Raw genomic sequence first — 16,598 nt, forward strand, 5'->3', positions numbered from 1 at the left:
CATGGTTTTAATGATCAATTCTACTTACTGCAAAGACTTTAAACCAATCTGTAATTAGTACCCAGTAAATGGCTTCCCTGCAGAGAAGCTATTCCACATCTGCTTGTGGTGCCTACTCACTCCTTTCTTGTATGCAGCCAACAAACAGGAATATAGCTACTAGCATGGTGAGCCTTAATTCTATTTCTTTTACTCTCTTATTTACTAAATGTCATTAAACAGATACAAGTGAGTTATCAAAATAAATTTTCAGAATTAACACAGAGTGAATACAGAGCTTGAAATGTTTATGCAAGAACTTATTTGAGCAGGTAGATTACAACCCCTCAACTAAATTACAATCAGAAGTCCTCACTGCTAAGCAGACTATTTTCATGTGGACTTGATAAGCTGGTTTAAGAATGACTGGGGACTTAAACTTGAGCTGGTACATTAGCATAAATTTTGCAGAATGCTACAGTGAAAATCTGATACATTTCAGAATACTTGGAAACCACTGGAAAATGCTTTTATTAGTATCATACTACAAATATTTTTAAAGCCTATCAAATTAATGCAAGTGTGTCTTTCAATAGACAGAAACCTGGAATTCAAGTTATTTCATGGGAGGAAATCTATATAGATTTTCTGCTGTAAGTTCAATAATTTTGTCTCCTTAAAAAAATATAAATATATAAAAGGAAAAGATGTGAAAGGGAAGGCTAAATGGGAAGAACTCCAAACTACACATACTTCTCCAGGCACCAAACCAAACAAGAGGAAGTGGTACTGTAACCCCATCCACGAAAAGGGATCAAGTCATGCTTTTTGTTTGCACTTTAGTGAACAAGTTTGAAGGCTTGGATTTTGATTACTTTAAGAACTACCCACAGTTACTATAGAAGTTACTAATTTTATGTCTCCAGCAAAAGGATTAGACTTCAAACTCAGTTAAGCCCAGCTGCATAAAAAGCTATGTTAAGCAACACTGACCATGCTGCTGCAATAGAGAAATAATCTTCTGGTTTACCAAAAATATTTTACAACATTTTAAGATGGAACTAAATATGGACAAGAACATAAGAAGTTGATTAAGATACATCATTATGAGTTTCATTTTTAAAGGCTGGAACAATTCACATCCTGTATTCTTTAAATTATTCTATGTTTCATAGAATCTCAGAACGGGGAAGGCTGGAAGGACTTAGAGTGGGTCATCTGGTCCAACCTCCCTGCTCAAGCAGGGTCATCCTAGAGCACATGGCACAATTGTGTCCAGACTGTTCTTGAGTATCTCCAGTGATGGAGACTCCACAAACTCTCCAGGCAATCTGTTCCAGTGTGCAGTACCTACAAAGTAAAGAAGTTCTTCCTCATGTTCAGGTGGAAGCTCCTGTGCATCAGGGGATTCTAAAAACGTATTCTCCTTCTACCACACAGCAATTAAAACTCTTACTGAAACTATTTTTAGTTACCTGAGGAAATAAGGCTTAAACAAACATTTTGTTTCCACCAATTGCTCCTCCCAACAGCAAGCTTTAGAGAGCTGGAGATTTCAGAGATATAAAGCTCCTAAAAGCCTCAGGAAAATGGAGCGCTGAGCAGAACAAGTTCAAAAGAACAAGTTCATTGTCCCACTAGAAACACTGTGGTGCAAGTTTGACAATTCCCAGCTCCTTACAGCCTGCTAGCTGACCTGTGCTCACACAGCACCTTTGTGCTCTCGCTGCCTTTGCAGCACATTTGCCACTCAAGTTATTTTCCCCACAGAACATTGTGGGAATAGAACAAATAATTTTCCCCACAGAACAAGAGCAAGCTCATGTGCATGTTGAGGTTCAGCACAGTTTGGGATACAGGGCACACCCCTAAGAAACCAGACATTACTTGTTTTCCTGCATATGTTTTTCTCTCTATTTTATCTTAATAGGATTGCTTTACTTCAAATCAAAGGCAAAGCGCTTTCCCATTGTTGCCAGAATTTCAGAAGTGGTTTTTTTTCCCCTTTAGCCTTGAATGCACAAGCCACGTACTCCTGCAAGCTAGAGGGAGGGAGAGAAAAAGAGCAAAATACAAATGTTCCCTGTACTTGGTCCCCAAGATGAACAGGTTAAGGGCCACCCCATCCAGGCACACAAGCATTTTCAATAAAATGAGTGCATTCTCATGGCATTGCAAGATAAACACACAAGCAGCATAATTGATTAAAGAGATGTTTCATTAATAATGGTCCAACTGTGTCCACCAATACATCCATGGAAGTTGAACTCTACAGTTAGAAAACAGCTGGTCTAGAATATACCAGTAACTATCAACCTGCAATCTTTTGCAGACAGGCAGCTGAAAAATAAAAGAATGCTGAATAATCATGACCAAACAATTATTCTTTATTATTTGTATTTTCATTCTAAGTAGTTAAAAAAACTCTATGAACAACAGAGCTCCAAAGACTGATTTTTATTCAAATTTTATCCTTAAGTTCAAAGTGCTTTTCAGATAGTTTTGCAGGTTCGTTTAAAGAGAAAGAAAACACATTTTATTTTCAGATTCTGCACAGCTTTTAATATTTGGTAAAATGCCAGTATATACAGAATTTATGAGAATGAAGCAGCCTGTGCCTAAGTTTTACTAGCTGAAATGGGGAAGTTAGCTTAATTAAATTTGAAGATGCAAATATAGAAGCAGTATGGGATGTGAAATCTATAGTGTGGCACCTCTTCCTTACTAGCAGCTCCTGCTTGTATTACAGCAAATCTCAAGCATCCTACTTTGTGTGAAGTACCTTGTGTTCCCTGCATCTGCCATGGAGTAGGAGTTACAATACAAAATCAATATATACACCACTAATGCACAGATTACCCTGTCATAAGTTGCTTGCATGTCCAGAACTTCACTGTATTGACTTATTTTCAACCCTAGTGCTGAAGATTCAATGGACAGGCAAATAAGCAATTTTAACCCTCACCATATAAATGCTGAAGTGAAGAAGCTGCAGTTCCACATTAACTCAAGCCAGTTTCTCTGCTGTCAGGATCCCAACCCTCCCGCCCTACCTCAGCCACAAAATCACGACTCCTCCCTTTGCTTTGGCTGCAGGACTCATGTGCCTGTGCAGTTGAGCTGGGCTATTTCAACATTCAACTAGCGACAGAATAACTCTTGTGCTCTTCTCCACTCCCATAAACAAAGGAATGGTTCCCAGAAGCTACACACCAATGTAGGACCGAAGCAAAAGACGTGAGGCTGTGCAGCTGGGGCTGGGAGAAAAGGGAAGAACAGGGCAAGACCAGGACAGTCAGTAGCAAACTGCTCAGGCTGCTACGAGAACACAAGGCAATTACACCAAATCTCCCTAAGCCTCACAGGACTTCCTATATTTAGATGAACCTATAGGAACTGTAAGTATTATTAATACAGAATCACAGAATGGCTTGGGTTGGAAGGGACCTCAAAGATCATGGAGTTCCAATCCCCCTGCCATGGGCAGGGGCACCTTCCACTAGAGCAGGTTGCTCGGGGCCCCACCCAGCCCAGCCTTGAACACTTCCAGGGATGTGGCATCCACCACTTCCCTAGGCAACCTGTTCCAGTGCTTCACCACAATTACTATTCAAATATAAAGTAGGTTTTTGTATTTATCCATTACAGATTAAAACGATATCCTTTGTGAAATGTTTCAGTGTGTAATTTTATTCTTTTTTCACTTGCTCAACCATGTTTTGTAACACACCCAATGATCAAATCTTTAGTCTCTCACCTCATGATGCAATAATGCAGTTGGTCATCTAAATCTGTTTTAGATCAGTGACCCCTAATGTGAATAAGTATATTGAACAGAAAGAAAGGAAGAATTCCTATGAAAATAACTACATAAATAAAACAATACATGGATATTACTGAGTAAAATTTTTTGAAGGCCAATGGCATTGTCCCTCAAAAACCACAGAAGATAAAAATAGCAAGGCATAATGCTTTTATTGGTTTTGCAATGAAACTGCACCAAGGGAAAGACTCACAAAATCCAAGAACTCAAGGATCTTAATCTCTTAAAACTAGTCTTGTCCCACAGTGCTGTTCAAAGTAATTTCATTAACTATACTACAAATATAGTAGTACATTTGATAATATTAATACTTTTTAATGAAATTAAAGAGTTCCATTTGACTCAACTGGACAAGGAATGACTCATGACTTCCTGGTTCACTCTCACGTCTTGATGGTTCATCCTTCATTTTTACTGCCACATTTCAAAAGACTTTACTATATGCTATAGGCTGTCCAGACAACATCAAAAGGAATTCATCTTCTCAGGCATTTAAGTAAATGCCAGTCATATTAACCAAACCAACTGAAAATGGTTATTGTGTGGAGTACATAAATGAGGCAAGTAAAATTTGAGACCAAAAGCAACATCAGAAACGCTGGCAGAAAGAAACTTCTCGCTTCTTAACAAACTAGCACTCAAGCCATGATGAGCAAAAAAAACTTTTAAAGTACTTCAGCTATGTGCAGGTATTGAAAGGTGATTGTTGCATAAATGAGTTCTAGTTGTGTTACAAACCATGACCTCCTCGAAGCAAGTAACCAGGCAGCATTTTGAAACAATCCACGTGCAATGACAATCCTCCAAGAGTTCAATGCAAACCAGACTGGAGTATGAGTCTGCCCTAAGGCGGAAGTTGACTGTTGCTATTTGCAGCTTCAACAACGCAACACTTAACACGTTTCACTCTGACAGCTGAAGTTGCCAATAAAGTGTGCTAAAGAAAATAGCCACAATCAGGCCTCAAAAATGGAGAAAAGCGAGGTGTGTTTGTTTAAGGGATGGTAGAAAAAATACACATACAGTTTGCAAGACAATGACACGTCATCTAGAAGTTGCAAATACTGGAGAAAGTAACAGTCATTACAGGAAAACAGAAAAAGACAATATTGGTTAATGACAAGCAGAAAACTTCCTACAGCAAGGTAAAGAATATAATGCAACAGAATTATATTGGGCTTTGTATTGTTGTGTAAGAACAGATCCTGCCATACACAGCAGTCATCTGCAGCACCTGAAGATCCACTGACTGCACTAAGACCTGAGGCAGACAGAAACTTACTCACGCTTGAGGAAGCCAAAAATAAAATTCTGAATGAGAAAAAGAGCCAACAAAACAAACGGTATAAAGATTCAGCACAAAGTGGCAAACTATGATCATGGAAACAATGATACATTTTCTGCAATGGCAACCTTATTTCAAATATCGTTTCTGCCAAACTTAAAAAAGAATTTAAAAACAGTTTGTGACATATCTGGGCTTTCAAGTGATTGACTCAATCTATGTCCAAGCTTAAGTTCAACCTGGTATTTTTTTGTGTGAATGTATTTTCCATTGCTCATTCTTGGTGCTCTTTTTTCTAGTTTTGTTTTGGTTTTGGTAGGGTTTTTCTTTTAAATATTTATTCTTTTTCACAATACTCTTACTAACTATATCCAAACTATTCCTTTTCACTAATTTCAGTTCTGTGCCAGCAACATTATCTTTCTTACTGTTCTCCAACTAGGACAAAAACTAAAGAGAACAAAGCCACATAGTACTATCTGCAGAACAAGGAGAAAAAGCAAAAAAAATAAGCATGTTCATCAGAAGCCTCACTGAAGCTCCCCATAAAACAACTGGAGACAATTCTCTACATCAGGAATCTGTTTTCAGATGAAAAACACCCATATGCTTCCAATCCTCATTTCAGACCCTGATGAGTTCATGCCTCTTTCTGATAGGCTATGTAATATGTATGTGTAGGACGGATAGTGGGCATGCAATTGCACCTCTCCGAAGAACACTCAGCAACAGTTAGGCGTAGGATTCCTTGTAATATATTAGGACTGGACCTTGTCTAAAAAGAGATCACAAGGTGAATTTAAAAGCTGATTAATTAAGATTTGATTAATTAAAAATATGCTAGAAAATTTGTGACCAAAATGCTAATAGTTTGAACAAAAAGCATTTATTTAAACAAACAGGCAGGAATTATGGCATACTTAGAACTAATTAATTTCACGAAGGCTGTTAAAGATTCAAGTCTACAATGACTTCATCAAAATAAAGGCTCTACCCAATTATCACCAATCTGGCCCAATAAAATAATCAGCATGATGTTTAAATGGCTATGAGAGCATGATGACTGAGCAATATTTAGAAGAAAAACAGTTTTTGAAAGAGACCTTTTATTCTGTTCATCAACAAGAACTGTAAAAGTAAAACAAACACAAAATGACTACCAAGGGCAATATTATCTGTAGCAGGAAAAACATGTACAGGTTCCGTAATTTTTATGTCAATAAGTTGCCATAATTGTTCAAAACTCTCTGCTAATGCAAAAGCTAAACAAAAAGTTCTGGGTTCTCAGTGGTTCCTCAAAGCCTTCCTGAATAATTTCTGCTTAAAATTAAAAATATATTTGTAATAGCCAGTTTCACAGTCAACTTAAAGCTAAAATTCAAGCTGTGCTTTTGACTGGTGAATCACCTCAAAAAGTCATTCCTACAAGAAGGGTCTCACCCTCATTTTACCTGACTATCCCCTCTGGAAACCAAGTACAATAAAAAGAAAACATGACCATTTAAAGAAAGAGGAGATGGATGGCCAGAAGAGTAATCATCATTAATCTCACAAAACTGGGACAGCTTTTTGCAATTAAAAAAAAACTGTAAAAAACCAATAATTTAATTATTGAATTAGGCTGATCTATAGTTGAACATGAATAAAAAATTAGGCCATTTTTATTGAATTGCCTTTTCAAGACTCAGTTGAAGAAATTAAGAACAAGTCGAAGGAACAATCCTTAACAGAAACTATGTCTGACTCAAAAGTTTGAAGCAGAAAATAGATGAGAGGCTAGCAATGCCTCAGCAGAAGCTACCAAATATTGCTTGCACCTTTTTCAACTCTGCCTTGGCACCAGGTTATACCTATTCTTGGAGAAAAGATACTGAGTGTAAGTCAGAACAGAGGTCCATCTATGTGGTCATTTTTAGGAAAACTCCAAAGGAAAAAAGAAAAAGAAGTAAAACTACAATATTACCCATGAAGTGTTTTCGGTTTATTAAACTAAACTATGAAGTTAAGTAGATTCCTGACATCAAGATTCCTGTGATGATACAGTTGCACAGGACTAAATAATGAGATAGGTCACAGGGTAGAGAGAAGGTAGAATTAATATAAGCAGGAAAAACGTATGTTATGAGAAAACTGAAAAGGTATCACAACACTCTAACTTCCTGTATTTTTCTTCCTAATTCTGAAATGCAATCCACTTCGAGAAGACAAATAAGAGAAAATTGAAAAGGCTTTGGTTTTGAACACAGAATAGAATGCGTATTTAGATGGCCAAATATTTGCAAATGAATAGAAAGATCATCAACAAAATTATTTGGGCATGTAATTTTGAGGGAAAAGTTGCAAGTACATCTGATTTAACGCATTGAGTGTATTACTACTTTCAGACCATAATGACTTGCTAATGGATTGATTACAAGTTTTTCATATACCACAGCTGAAGACTAACTAAATACTCCATGCACAAAGAAACATCTTGGAAATGCCAGGGAGTGGCACCACTTCTGTTATTTTGTCTCTGAAAAGCTCAATAATTGCAGTTCTTCCTGGAAAGAAACAAAAATGAGCAGAACCAGAATTTTATTTGGAATTAAGTACAAAATGAGATCTGGAAAATGCACCACAGAGACTTCAGAAGACTCAGCTATTTGTCAAGAACAATACCATCTTAAGTTTCACTGACTAGATCAGAATATAAAACATTTTAATTCAAAACAATGGAAGCAAGAAAACAGAGGACCCTGTTACAAGAACACCAAAACTTGCAATAAAAGCAGCAGAACGAACCAAAGAAGCTAGACAGTATGAGGGCTGCAGTTGTTGCAGCTGAATCAGCCCACTAGACCCACCAGTGCATGATGCTGAAGCTCTGAAAAGCACCTAGCTAAGGAAAAGTCTTTTTTTTCAGTAACAATTTCTCAGAGGAGAAGAAGAGAAGGAGAAACAAAGCTGACAGATTTTCTGGGCTCCTATGTAAAAAATTTATCACATTCTATTCAGGGAATAAAAAGAAAAACCATGTTTTAATCTCTGTTTTGAATAAAAAACCCCGCAATTTCTCTAAACCCCTACTTACTAGCACCTTCCTACAATTCACAAAACCCACACAGCTCAAAACTAGTAAATAGGAGAGCCAAAACTATGGAAATACTTGAAAATTTATATCCTTAAATTCCACAAAGGAGAAGATACCAACATTAGCCTGGAACAAAAATCCTGCTTATCCTAGTACAAAGGCCACAACACTTAACAGAACTACTTGTTCTACCTCCTTTCACGTTTACTCTCCAGAGAAACATTTTTTTTCTTCCAGTGATAGGTTCTGAATGTTCAGTCTTGTGGCTGTGGACATTTTACATATCAAGGACCTCAAATAAAGACTAACAGAACAAACACAGTATTTTAATTTTTTGTTTTCTTGTATTTATACATAACCCACCTCCTCTCTGACTGCAGTAGCCTGCAGTGGTGCAGTGGACATCCATATAGGACAGTAAAGTAGATTAAATGTATCTTTGCTACTGGAAAAATGAGTATTCCCCTCTTCCTGGCTTAACACTGCCATCCCCATTCTGTGTACTTGCTCTGGCACTCATCTGGCCACACAATAAGATAATTCAATTTGCCAATCCAAGGGAGGAAGGGGAAAAAAAAAGAGCAAAACAAAAAGAAATAGTGTTCTGCTGGGTTAGTGGAGTGAATTAACTTCTCATGTACTTCGAAAACTACCAGAGTCACTGCAACAAAGCAGTGCAGCCATGCTGTACCAAACCCAAAGAAGAGGGAGTAACTGGGAATACTCCATGCAAAGGCATTAAGATATGAGAACGACGAGTCAGCCTCTTTAATATCCACCCACTCTCTTCTCACCCACAATCAAGGAGCCGGCAGGAGACACTTCAATTTCAGTGATGCAGCACTGAGTACATTCCCAAACACAGGTCTCCCCATCTGCAATCTAATTATGTCAAAAATCTACTAAAATATAATTGTGGCTTTTATCTGAAACCTCTAGGACAAGCTAGTTTTGACGTAATATATGATAAAAAATTATATATCCTAATTTAAAATATAAGGGGTTTTTGAAGGTCAAACACAATTTTAACTAAAAAGATCATTCTACCTACAAATGCACCTGTAGAATAAAAACAGCCTCCCAGCTTTTTGGCAGTAGAGTCAGGAAACTAAACTACAGGACAGAACTAGGCATTTGCAATTTATTTTAGTATTTTTTAATATTTTTATGCATGTATAACTGCACAACAGACATACATGAAGTTGTTTAAACAACTCTCTTCCCACCCTTATTTGCATGCATTATTACACTGTTACAGTTTAAGTCACATAATCACATACTGTCCTGCCCCATTCAACGCCCTAGCTACACTGTGATCCAGGGAAACATTAGCATTGTGCACTGAAGGAAGCTGCTCTCAGTAGACCAGTCCCTAGAAAATGCGTGGATACACAAGGATCAATACTAGAATGCAAGACGCGCAGCTGCTCAGTAAGAGCATCACAAACCTACCACACAATGAAAGACCCCCACAGGCTCAATTAGCGCAGTGAAGATGCACACCTTAGAGGAGATAAACACATCTAACCCCAGCTCCCAGCTAGCAGACTTGAAGCTCCATCCCTCAGTCACAAACAACTTCCTTTTCTCAAATTGCAGTCTCTTGGTCACAACAGAATCAATCTTTACTACATTATGTAGCATATCCTTCAAAAAGGGGGAAGTATCACTGCGTCCTTTCACAATCTCACAAGTGCTAGAAGCTGACAGAATTTACTTGTAAAAAACCTATCTGCATGTCTTCCATATTTGACTCCCCAGTTCACAATTTTCTAAAGAAAAAAACAGGATTTCACAGTTTTTCTTTGCTTTCTAGCTAAAGTAAAAACAATCTGTTGTACTGCAGTTCCATTCTGCCTGCAAAGCTAAGAAAAGCAGTGCTAACATGGACACTGTCCTGTTAAGAGAATCAAGGAGATACTATGGTATCAATATATATTAAATACCTTCTCTCTGCAATTGCAAGAACTGGAAATGGTACTGCAAAATCCATTTCTGCAACTCCTCATGCCTTGGGTTTCATTCCAGGCATTTGAGAAAGCTTCCAAGCTCTCACCTACAACCAAACATAGACTTTTCCAGTTCATTTTCATAACCTGGCTCTTTTCTGACTTGTATGTTATCACCAGAATTTTGAAGAAATTTTGCCTGTCAAGTCCATTACAGCAGATGAAATACAATCTGTGAACCCACTGTTTTTTTCAAAAGTCAGATTAAACATGGGAAATAGCCATATGTCAGAACCACTCCCCAAACAATGTACTGTCATGCCAAAGTTTGGTAACAACTTACAAGTCAGAAGGTTTCTCTTCAAAAGAATTAAAGAAAGCATTTTTATCTGATCCATTACAAATAATGTCTACATTCTTGATATTTTGACAAAATTCTTTGTATCCCCAGCTGCTCTACTCTCTCTATTCAGCCAGCCTTCCTGACCTTCATCAGACAAAGGGAAAAAAAAAGCCAACAGAACAGAACATTTACATGAAGGTAACAAAGTGTTTAAAAAAGTGATAATCAAAGAGTGAAGGAAGATTCTTTGCAGTGTTTATATTTAACTTTTTCTCCATTAAATAAAATTTAAAGTTGAGGAGCTTCCATATCAGCAGAGTTCAGGAAGACAGACTTCTCAACATCTGGACATAAAGTAATTCCCAGAAGAAATTAATCATAGGAAATCACAGCATATTTAATCTGTCTCCGTTCAGTTTACAAAAACTGTCCCATCCCACATATCATTTTACAGACGCACCCAGGGCCAAGAACGCTGTCACAATGCCTTGAATGGCATTCCAAAGGAGAAAAGATGATCATCGCAGTGCTAGAACAGGTTTTATTCTTTCAAAGTACTTAAATATTTTATGAGTACCTTTGCTTTCACAGGGAAGAAAATAATTTCCTCCAAGTGCAGATCAGTGGATGCTATCTAATCGCTTGTCACAAGAAGGCAGTCCTTATGTATCTGCAACTCATCAGCATAGCATCTACATCTCATTTTTTTTTCCATCAAGCCGTGAGCATTGATGGGCTAATTGTCGGCTTACGTTAAAAAAGCGCTCAAAACACGGCCGCAAATGCTGGCAGGCAGCGCACGCCCAGCCCGCCCGGGTCCCGCCGCCGCTCCCGGCTCACACGGCCCCTCTGCCCGGCGGCTGCGGGGCGCCCCCGCCCCGCCCCTCCCGCCCGCCCGCTTCCTCCGCTGCGACGCCGCTTTCTGCTCGAAAATCGCCATCGGGTTTTTGTTAGCGCAGTAACCCGTTCGTCCCCACGGCGGGCACACAAAGTGGGCTCGGGCCGCTCCTCGTCACCGGGGACAAAAACCCTGATTCCATGTTTTTCCCTGGAAGCGCCTCGAAGGAGGAAAAGCTCACGCCTTCGGGAGGATATTTTAGGAAGAAGGGGATCTGACTCGTCGGGTGGAAATGCGCAATACGAGAAAAGGCGAAACCCGCAGAATTTCTCCATCACCCTTTCACAGAAGACATTATTTTACGGAGACGGGGGGAATACGCCGCATCCCAGACGAAGGGCGTCACTGATTTTTAAATCCGGAGAAACACGCCGCCTCCAACCCCGGGGCAGTCAGTGAAAGAGGGCAACCCAAAAGAAAAAAAAAAAAAATTAAACCTCTGGAAACGTCTCCGCTGGAATCGCGGAAATCCGCCCGCGGGAGGGGAGGCTGCGCAGCCCCGGGGTTGGGTGGATGGGTGGGTGTGCCGGGGTCGCCCCACGGGCGGAAAGGGCCAGGGAGCCGCGGGCAGCGGCATCCAGCAGCACCAAATGCCAGATGTGGGATGCCGTCCGCGTCCCGCCTGAGGCGATGCCTCCTAGCACCGGCGATCCCCCCGCGCCGACGAGGGGAAAGGAAGGCGGGGGCGCGGAGCAACCGACGGGCCCGGCGGGGACGGGGGAGGGGGAGCGGGCTGTGCCCAGACCGTGCTGCCTCCCCCTCCGCCGGCCGGAGCCGCCCGCGTCCCGGCCGGCGGGCACCTCCTGACACAATAGGCACCGGGCGGACCCGCGGCGCGACCGCGGCCCCTCTCCCCGCCACGGCTCCCGCCCGACACGCAGCCCAGGGCGGCGGCGGCGGCAGCATCATCCTCACTCACCCCTCCGAGGAGGCTCGCCGTGCCGGGGAGGGGCCGTCGCTAGCGGTTGCTCAGCGAGCCGGCATCCCGCGGGATGCGGGAGCGAGGGCGGAGCACTCGGTGTCCCTCTGGCAACGGCCCCGGCGTTATTCCCGGCACATAGCGGCGGGTAACGGCACCGCGCACTGCGCCGCACGGCGCACGCGCCGAGGCCGAGCGGCGGCGGGGCCGCGCTGCGCCTGCGCCGCCCGCAGACAATAGCGCTCCCCGGGCTGCGGGCGCTCCCCGCGCGGGCGATGGCGGGAGGTAAACGGCGCTTCCCGCCCCGATCCGCCCCGGCCGTGACGGGACCGGCGCTGAGCCCGCTGCCGGCCCGAGGGCGTAGGCGGACGGGATGTGCTGTGCACAGGCGCGACTGCGGCCGCGATCCACAACAAAGGGGAGATGGGTTGCGGCGACCACCCTCCCCCCGTTGCCGGGAGAGGGCGGGGTCGGGGGCCCCGCCTCCCGCAACACGGTGCATGCCGGGATTTGTAGTCCTGGCGGCGGCATTCCCGCCATCGGGAGGCGCGACGGGCTCCCGGCGTTGCCAGGCTCAGCTGCGGCGGCCGGCGGCAAGGGCTGGCGATCAGGAGCCGGAGGGAGTCCCACAGGTGGCTCCTCCGAGAGCTCATAGCGGGAAGGCCGAACGGGTGGAACTACTGTCCCCCACCCTCGCCGCGGGGAGCCCCCGGTGTCGGGGGACAGCGCCGGCTGCTCCCCGGGAGCCAGCGGCGTCCTGATGCGGGCGCCCCGCGGGGAACGCGCCCTGGAGGAGTCCCTGGAGCGGTACCAGAGGCGCCTCCGAGGTGAGCGGCACCGGCGCGGGGTGAGGGCGGGCCGCTCCAGCCGCCGCCTGGGTCTGCCGGCGGGCTGCGCCGCGCCCGGCTGCCCCCGCCCCGCGGAGCGCCCCGGCCGGGCTGGGACAGGCGCGCGGCTGCCGGCGCCGCTGGCGGCAGCAGGGAAGTTGCGCCTGGTGCTCCCCACACCCGATCGCCGGCGCCGGTCTGGCTGTGACATGCGCTCGTCTCACCGTAACTCGGCTCGGGCAGGACCGCTGCTGCTTCGGGTGCGGGTTTGGTTCGTGTGAGGGTTTTGGCCATCCTTGAAGCATCGGATTCTAGTAGTGGTAAAGATGAGGGTACAAATGGATTCTAATGAGAGTGGTTATTTCCCACGTCATCGAGTGTTTTCATACCTGCCACTTAGTCCAAGAAGCGTGGTATATAGCCTGACAGAGAGTACCTGAATCTGTCAGCCGTGACACCTGGGCTTTACCAGTTTTCAGATTGTCACTGCCTGGGCAAGGTAATGTCCGAATTCTGAAGAAAGCCAGTGAATAGTTTGTGGGTAAGTGAAGTTCTGGTGCGAAAAGTTGTGTTCTGAGCACAGCACCCCCACATGGCCTGTTGTATGTTTCCTGTGTCATAGGAAACAACATTGCCAAAAAACAACAAAAAAAAAAGATGAAAGGATAGAACAATGGAAATACTTTCAAATAGCTATTTGATACTCGATTTTCAGCAAGTATTTTATCTTTCTTTCTCAAAAGTGCATCAGTTCTTTACATTGGCGATAGATTTCATTTGTCCCAGAAGACAGAGCTTCGAGGAATAATTTCTGTTTACTTTTCCTGTAGATGAAATGGGCATGGTAATGCTACTTGACGCTTACAGTTAACAGTTGCTGCAGAACAGTTAGGATGACAAATATCAGGGCTGTTTAACTGTGTGTAAGACTATTAGAGCTGACCATATCTAATGGATACACTGGATGCATGTATTCTCTTCAGACAACTTATTTTCATTTTTTCTTTTTCTAACTGGATTCCCTTACACTGGATCCATTATATTTGTTTAATAATTTCAGAACGTGAATTTCTGATGAGCCTTTCCCCTTTACATTCTTGGAAACAAGAATTTTCTTTTCATACAATGCCAAGGTAGTTTTGATTTCATTCATCCAGGGGTGCCTCTCAGGAGAAATCAATATGGTGATGCACAAACACAGCCTCAATACAGGGTGATATAACTTAAGTTCCGTTCTTTTCTCAAATAACCTCTTTATTTTTCAGTGATGTACAATTTTTAACTCTTTTGTGCTGTACAGCATTTTTCACATCATTCCTACCTGTGTTAGGAATTCACTGTAGGACAGACAGGTCATCATTACTCTCAAAGCTGTCAAATCTAATGCTTTTCCTATTTCTCTTATACAGTTATGCAGCTTGAGATTTTCCTCCCCATTGAGATAATTCCTGTCATCTGGGTTCTACAATTTTAGGTGACATGCTTTGAGCATTATTTGATGCGTTTGATTAAAGCATTCTTAACCTGCCTGTAATGCTTGACATTATCTGGACGCAGGTTGAGCTCATGGCAACAGGTTTTCACCACCCAGACTGGACACCAGAAGAATCACTTTACAGCCTTACTCTCTGAAAGAGTAACTGATTATTTCAGTGCAGTGTCCTTTGTTGCAAAGGGAAATCCCTCAGAAGACAGGGAGCCTGAGTGTTCAGTAAACTGTGTCTGGTGGCCAGAGGGCAGAAAGCTGGACCAGAAAAATCTGATTAAGACCTAACTGGTCTTGGAGCTCAACAGAGAGGTTTTGATAAAATAACCAAGGTTCTATAATGTAGCTTTTCCTGACCTTGTATAATGAAAGTCTGTAATGCTGCATGTAGTACTGAGTTAAGAGGGTGGTATTTGTACAGCTGGGGTTATTAGGTTACTTTGTAAACTTTCACGTAATTGAGAAAATTTCAAATGAACCTTAAGAACTTTAGGAGATCATATTTCTAATAAAAAGTTATTCTCAGGGCAGTAGAGGTATTTTGCAAAGGAGAATCAGTGGTGTGCTGCTGTATGCACGTTGATAACTGAAAATTTACAGGCATAATGTGAATGTCCAGTGGGCCTTCTACTACACCACCGCCAAGACCAGAGCATGATGCCTTTCTGTGACTTTCCCCTTTTCTTCTACAGCAGTAAATTGAGAAGACTATTTAGAGTCGACTTCTTTGTTTCTGGCATATTTCTGGTTTGAACAGAGAACTATTAGCTTATTTTTAATGTTGAGTTTTCTGCCTCTTGAGGAAAGAGCATTGGGTCACTGTTGGACCTGAGACTGTATAAGAGCAGGAGCAAAGGAGGGGCAAACCATCCTTTATAGGTACTGAGCCTGATACAGTCGTCCTGTCTGCCTCAAGTCTGCCCTAGGAACTTGTGGAAATTACATTCTGTATTCCACTGCATTGCTGAGTGCAGTGTCCTACATATTTCAGAGAACGGAGATGCAAACTCTGAGAGAAACAGATGAAAATATAAGACTTTTACAAATAAAGTTTCATTTTGTGGCTGTTTTATGTGGTTCCAAAAATAAAACAGGAGAGATGGGAAGTCAAAGCCATCTTAGAAAAAATGAGTATGTGGCCCAGTTCCCATCACAACAAGTTAGCTGTGACACTGAAGCAGCTAAGAATTACATTCTAAATTGTTTTTTACTTAGCCTTTTTATTTTTATCTAGCAGTTGTTTCTAGGTATTCTGAACATAAAATGTTCTTTTAGGGGTGGAGAATCTGTCAAAAGGAACTGGGCAATGCGGCTTTCACATGTGAGAGTTTCTATACCTTAGGCAAGTGCTTTATGCTCCACATAAAGCACTTGGTTTAGGAACTCGTGACAATGACTGCTGCAGCTCCAGAGAACCCTGTGTTTTAAAGATGATAGCTTGGTAAAAGTTGTGCTGAAAACTGCCTATTTCTCATATAATATAAAGCAACAATAGAGACCAAGATACCAAATCAAAAGGATTCATTATTTTGAAACAGCTGAGCATTTCACACATCTTGGGATCTTTTGAGGCCTGACTAATGAACAGCCTGGTGGTGCTCATTGCTGCATGTAAAATCCTAGCAGCACAGGTAGTGATAGATAGGATACTTTTAGTCTCAAAACTGCCATATAGTGTGTTACTTCCACGGTAGCATACCTGTGTTTAGCAGGCAATAAAGAAGAATAGCTGCATGTCAGAATGGGAAGTAAAGTAAGTTCCAAGATGTGCTAAACAAAAAAAAACCTTATAACCAAATTCTCAGTTTCAGTATTTTTCAGCAGTTACTTGACTGAAATGCTATCCCAGAAGAGTTAATAGGATACTATATTTTAGATTTTTAGCTGTCAATAGATGCAAATGTTGATCTAATTTTGGACAAGAAAGGTTTTTTTAAATTGACATATTCTTTCTGTTTTCACTAACTTGTCTAGTTGTCTGTTTTGTCAGTTACTGTTTCACAAAAATTCTACAGT

The 16,598-nt window shown here is 42.2% G+C and overlaps 2 protein-coding genes across 2 annotated transcripts in view; one reads left to right on the plus strand and one right to left on the minus strand.

Annotated features, from left to right (window-relative positions):
• The window catches only part of CEP170 (centrosomal protein 170), a 95,953-nt gene extending 83,550 nt beyond the window's left edge, over positions 1-12,403 (minus strand). The window contains exon 1 of the mRNA XM_082277303.1: positions 12,270-12,403. The gene's annotated coding sequence lies outside the window, so the exon portion shown is untranslated. The remainder of the gene's footprint in view (positions 1-12,269) is intronic.
• Positions 12,404-12,974: 571 nt separating this feature from the next.
• SDCCAG8 (SHH signaling and ciliogenesis regulator SDCCAG8) overlaps positions 12,975-16,598 on the plus strand; it is a 110,050-nt gene continuing 106,426 nt past the window's right edge. Inside the window, exon 1 of the mRNA XM_082303405.1 lies at positions 12,975-13,096. Coding sequence (XP_082159531.1) covers positions 13,030-13,096 — 67 coding nt within the window. The 5' untranslated portion in view covers positions 12,975-13,029. The remainder of the gene's footprint in view (positions 13,097-16,598) is intronic.

The sequence above is a fragment of the Coloeus monedula genome (assembly GCF_965178545.1).
Source record: "Coloeus monedula genome assembly, chromosome: 2".
Lineage (NCBI taxonomy): Eukaryota > Metazoa > Chordata > Aves > Passeriformes > Corvidae > Coloeus > Coloeus monedula.